This window comes from Austrofundulus limnaeus, unplaced genomic scaffold, assembly GCF_001266775.1.
Source record: "Austrofundulus limnaeus strain Quisiro unplaced genomic scaffold, Austrofundulus_limnaeus-1.0 Scaffold29, whole genome shotgun sequence".
NCBI lineage: Eukaryota > Metazoa > Chordata > Actinopteri > Cyprinodontiformes > Rivulidae > Austrofundulus > Austrofundulus limnaeus.
This window is the reverse complement of record NW_013952431.1, coordinates 202,727-206,872: the sequence shown is the minus strand read 5'-3', so window position 1 is coordinate 206,872 and position 4,146 is coordinate 202,727. Positions and strand designations below refer to the sequence as shown.

Here is a 4,146-nt window from a genome sequence, read left to right as displayed (position 1 = left end):
TTAAATATATGCCTGAGAAACACATAATATTGCCCCTTTAAAGGACTTTTTATGATCAAAATGTTTATTGATTGCTTTAACCCAAGAGGTCGTAATGTTTATGATGATGCATTTTGACCAGGTGGGATCAGACCAAACGAAGACCCCGACCAGGTGAAGGAGGGGATCCGAGAAGGATTCCTAGACATTGATCGACACATGCACAAACTGGCTCGCCAGGACAACTGGGACCGAAGCGGCTCCACGGCGGCGGCTGTCATGATTTCGCCACGCTACATCTACTTCATCAACTGCGGGGACTCGCGCACTCTGCTCTGCCATGACAGCCAGGTGGTCTTCTACACGGAGGACCACAAGCCCTTCAACCCCAGAGAGAAGGAGAGGATCCAGAACGCAGGGGGCTCGGTGACCCTGCAGAGGATCAACGGCTCGTTGGCCGTTTCCAGGGCGCTGGGAGACTTTGACTTCAAGGAGGTGGACTGGAGGCCACAGACGGAGCAGCTCGTGTCCCCCGAGCCGGAGGTGTACGAGCTGGCGAGGACGCAAGAAGACGAGTTCCTGATTCTTGCGTGCGACGGCGTGTGGGACGCCATTGGGAACGAGGAACTGTGCGCGTTTGTGCGCAACCGTCTGCAAGTGTGCGATGATCTGAGAGATATCTGCGCACAAGTCATTGACCTCTGTCTCTATAAGGTGAGAAAACAAACCTCAACACACAAACACAACCCAGAACCAATGTGCAGTGACATTTGAGTTTTGTGATTAGTTGGGTGGATAAATAAAAATGTAGATTAGGCCTTTWGGTAGTGTATTTTGAAAAAGTAACAAGAAAGATCCAAATACTGGAAAACACTGGAGTATGTAATAAAAGAAATAGAAATAAATGAGTTATTTTGTTTGTATTATGTAACTGTTGTAGTACATCTAAATACTAATGAGCCCTTTCCCTGACCTACGAATAGCTGCACTGTGGAATCCTGGGACATGAGGCTGGTGCTGGAAAATCTGCACACGTCTGAGATTAACACGCGAGTGTGATGACGAGCGCCTCTTCAGAGGCTTAATCCTGACCTCCATGAGCTGCTATTTATTTCATCTAAAAAGGCTTACCGTTCCTGCTGAAAGACTGCATGTTCCAGTACACTCTGAGCCATGAGCACGTGCATCGTCCAAAACATACAGACTGATCAAACGTGTTGAAACTGACTAATATACTGATATTTTGTTAAAGTTTTCCCATGTACGATAATAATTCAGCTAATTAGCTAAAACACTAGTCCACGAGGGGTGAAAAACTGTCTGTTGGCGTAACTGCACGACTAAAATTGTGCGTTTTTCTTCTCGCACTCCCCCGCTGAGACCCCGTCTTGTGCATTGACTCTTGACAAAACTCACTAAGAGATGTGTGAGTTTTTTGAGRTTGTTTATGAGAAGTGGCCGCAGTAAGCTGCTCAGCAGCTGGCCGAGTCTGTTAGAAAATACAGCCAGACTACGAAGGCACAAGCAGCTTCCCGTGGCTGTGCTGACCAGGAAGACCTGACCTCCCCCCGGGCAGCGTAGGGACACGTTCCTGCTTCACCTGTAGGAGATGGTGGCAGTCTGTTCCAGACAAATTTAACAAACAGCAATTCTCCTCAGTTAATGGAAATAACAGATTTTCCTCCTTAAACTGTTCCACCAATAACTGAAAATAAACATCCACTTTGCCAAACGTGCGGTCTGTGTTGCTGCTGTTTGAACGTGATTTGTGCTGAGAGGACAATGGGAGGAGCTTAAACACACAGGTGGTCAGACCTTAAATCTGACCACCTGAACAACTTAGAAAACTAGTCTTTTTTTCTAGATTGTTTATAAATGTGTGCAGAAATATTAATAAAAAAAAGCACCAAAATATTGTTTATGGAAGTATAATTGATATATTTATATAGCCGATACCTTCATTTACAGGATATTGTATCAGCTTTAGGTTATTGTTATTAGGAAATTTTGTAATATTAAAATAAAAAGAATAAACTTGAACCTGCAAGGATTACATGAATGTGATTAATTAAAAAGTGTATATCTGAAAAACAAAAGTTAAAATAAAAGTGACCTGRTGTAATCACAGTTTCCACCTGTGTTGGATGGAGTTCTGTATTTTCCATCTGTGTTCTGGACATAAACTGAAAGTGCCGTGTCTCCCTCTGCAGGGCAGCCTGGACAACATCAGCGTCATCATCGTGTGTTTCCCCGGCGCCCCTCAGGTGTCACAGGAGGCGCTGCAGCAGGAGGCGGAGCTGGAACAACACATTGACATGAAAGTGGAAGGTGATTGGCTGTTCCAGAGTTAATTACTAAACACTAAAAATGATTAAACAATCACATTTTAAAAAAAAAGCCTGTCCCTCGACAGAAATTATCCAGAATTTTAAAAAAAAAAAAACCTGTCCCTCGACAGAAATTATCCAGATGATGAGGTCCAAGGATGAGGACCCCGACCTTCTGTATGTTATTAAATTCCTGGCAGAAGAAGAGATCCCGGGGCTTCCACCGGGGGGAGGCATCACCAGCAAGTGAGTGACTTTGTCCCACCGGGAATGGTGACCAAAGTGGATACATTTTGAACTATCTTTTTTTTTTTCTTTTTTGCAGGAGAGACTGTATTATAGCTGCGTATCAGAAACACATCTCAGCCCTTCGGACTCAGGAGCCCATGGTGAGACCTGTCAGATCAGAGTTTTATTTTGAAAATCATCAGCAGAGAAGCCTCTGAAGTCAAAAGCTGGTTCATTTGTATAGAAAGTACTGATATACAGTAGATTCAAAACAAAGATTTAATACTGACATAAATTAAATCTTATTTTATGTTCAAGGTTTTTATTTTAATGAGTGAACTTCTGTCTGGGATCAGTTCTAAAATAAAATGAAGTCCTGAACCCAGATGAGCTTTAATGAAACTGACTCGTCTCGTGACATTTCAGGACATCGAAGGATCAGAGGAGGACTCGAGGTAAACGTCACTGTGGAAACAAAACCATCACCAGCATCATCATCTCCATGAGGACAAAAATGTTTAAATGTACTTTTAGATGGGTAACAAACTAATAAAAAAGAGATTTATTCTCTCAGGAGTCGTCTTTCTTAAAAACACAACTTGGATGAAACACTTATGAGTGGGTGTAATGAAAATGGAAAAGTTATCAGGAGAATCTTTCACTACATTTTCTGAAGGTCACCCAACATGTGTGACTGAATATTGTAGAGATCCTGATCTGCTCATCTTTAACTCAGAATCAAACTACAAAACGAAGAAGTCACAGTAATGACTTTGTTTACTGGATGATGATCTCAAAACATGCGAGCGACTTAAACATCATCTAAAAAGTGTAACTATAACATATACCTCAAAGAGCAGAGCAAGGCAGTCCAAAACAACAAACAGATCTCCAGACTTCTTCAAAGAGTCAAAATATATTTCAGCAAAGAGACAAAAACTCCTCATCAACTACAAAATATGTTGACAAGTCGGGTATGCTTGAGTACTTTTATTTTGTAGTTTAAAAATAAAATAAGCAGCTCAGTTCAACAAATAAATGTTCATACTTTTAGAAAATGAGTTAACGTTAGAAATGTTTCGTTGTAATCAGTAATGTGTTCACGCCTGTCTGGTGTCTCTCAGAGAAATATTTTACATCACCTGGTGAGATATTGACAGAAATTAACTTTAAACAGAAAGAACCTGTCAAGCAGCATAAACAGTTTATATGTAAACCAAACAAGCTGACTCTAGMTAGCTATTTAGGTCTTAGATCAAACATTGCAGAATTAAAGACATTTACATAAAAATGTTAAAAATTTGCAGAGGAATATAAAGATAATACCCTTAAGGCCCAACAAYTAGTTACTCTTTAAGCAACATGTCTTACAAAACTGGAAAAACTCAGTTTTATCTGTGTTGACAAAGTATTGTTACTGAAAGAATGCTGTTAATCTCAGTAAATAATTTAGACAATGGTGTAAGGGAACAAAGTTGATAACGCTGGTTGGGAGTTGCTAAAAACAAATAATCAAGCAATCACTGCAAGACAAGAAAAGCTGAAAGACAAAAAGGAGAAAGAATGGAGAAGACAGTTGTAGGTAGAGGATTTCCAGGAATTAACAACAGAC

General features: G+C 40.8%; 1 protein-coding gene across 1 annotated transcript; it reads left to right on the top strand.

The window, feature by feature from the left end:
• Positions 1-3,107, top strand: ppm1na (protein phosphatase, Mg2+/Mn2+ dependent, 1Na (putative)). The gene is made up of 5 exons (XM_014005209.1): positions 1-693; positions 2,190-2,307; positions 2,438-2,552; positions 2,632-2,695; positions 2,961-3,107. The coding sequence occupies exons 1-5, from the start codon at positions 199-201 to the stop codon at positions 2,991-2,993; spliced, it is 825 nt and encodes a 274-aa protein (XP_013860663.1). The 5' UTR covers positions 1-198; the 3' UTR covers positions 2,994-3,107.
• Positions 3,108-4,146: the final 1,039 nt, after the last annotated feature.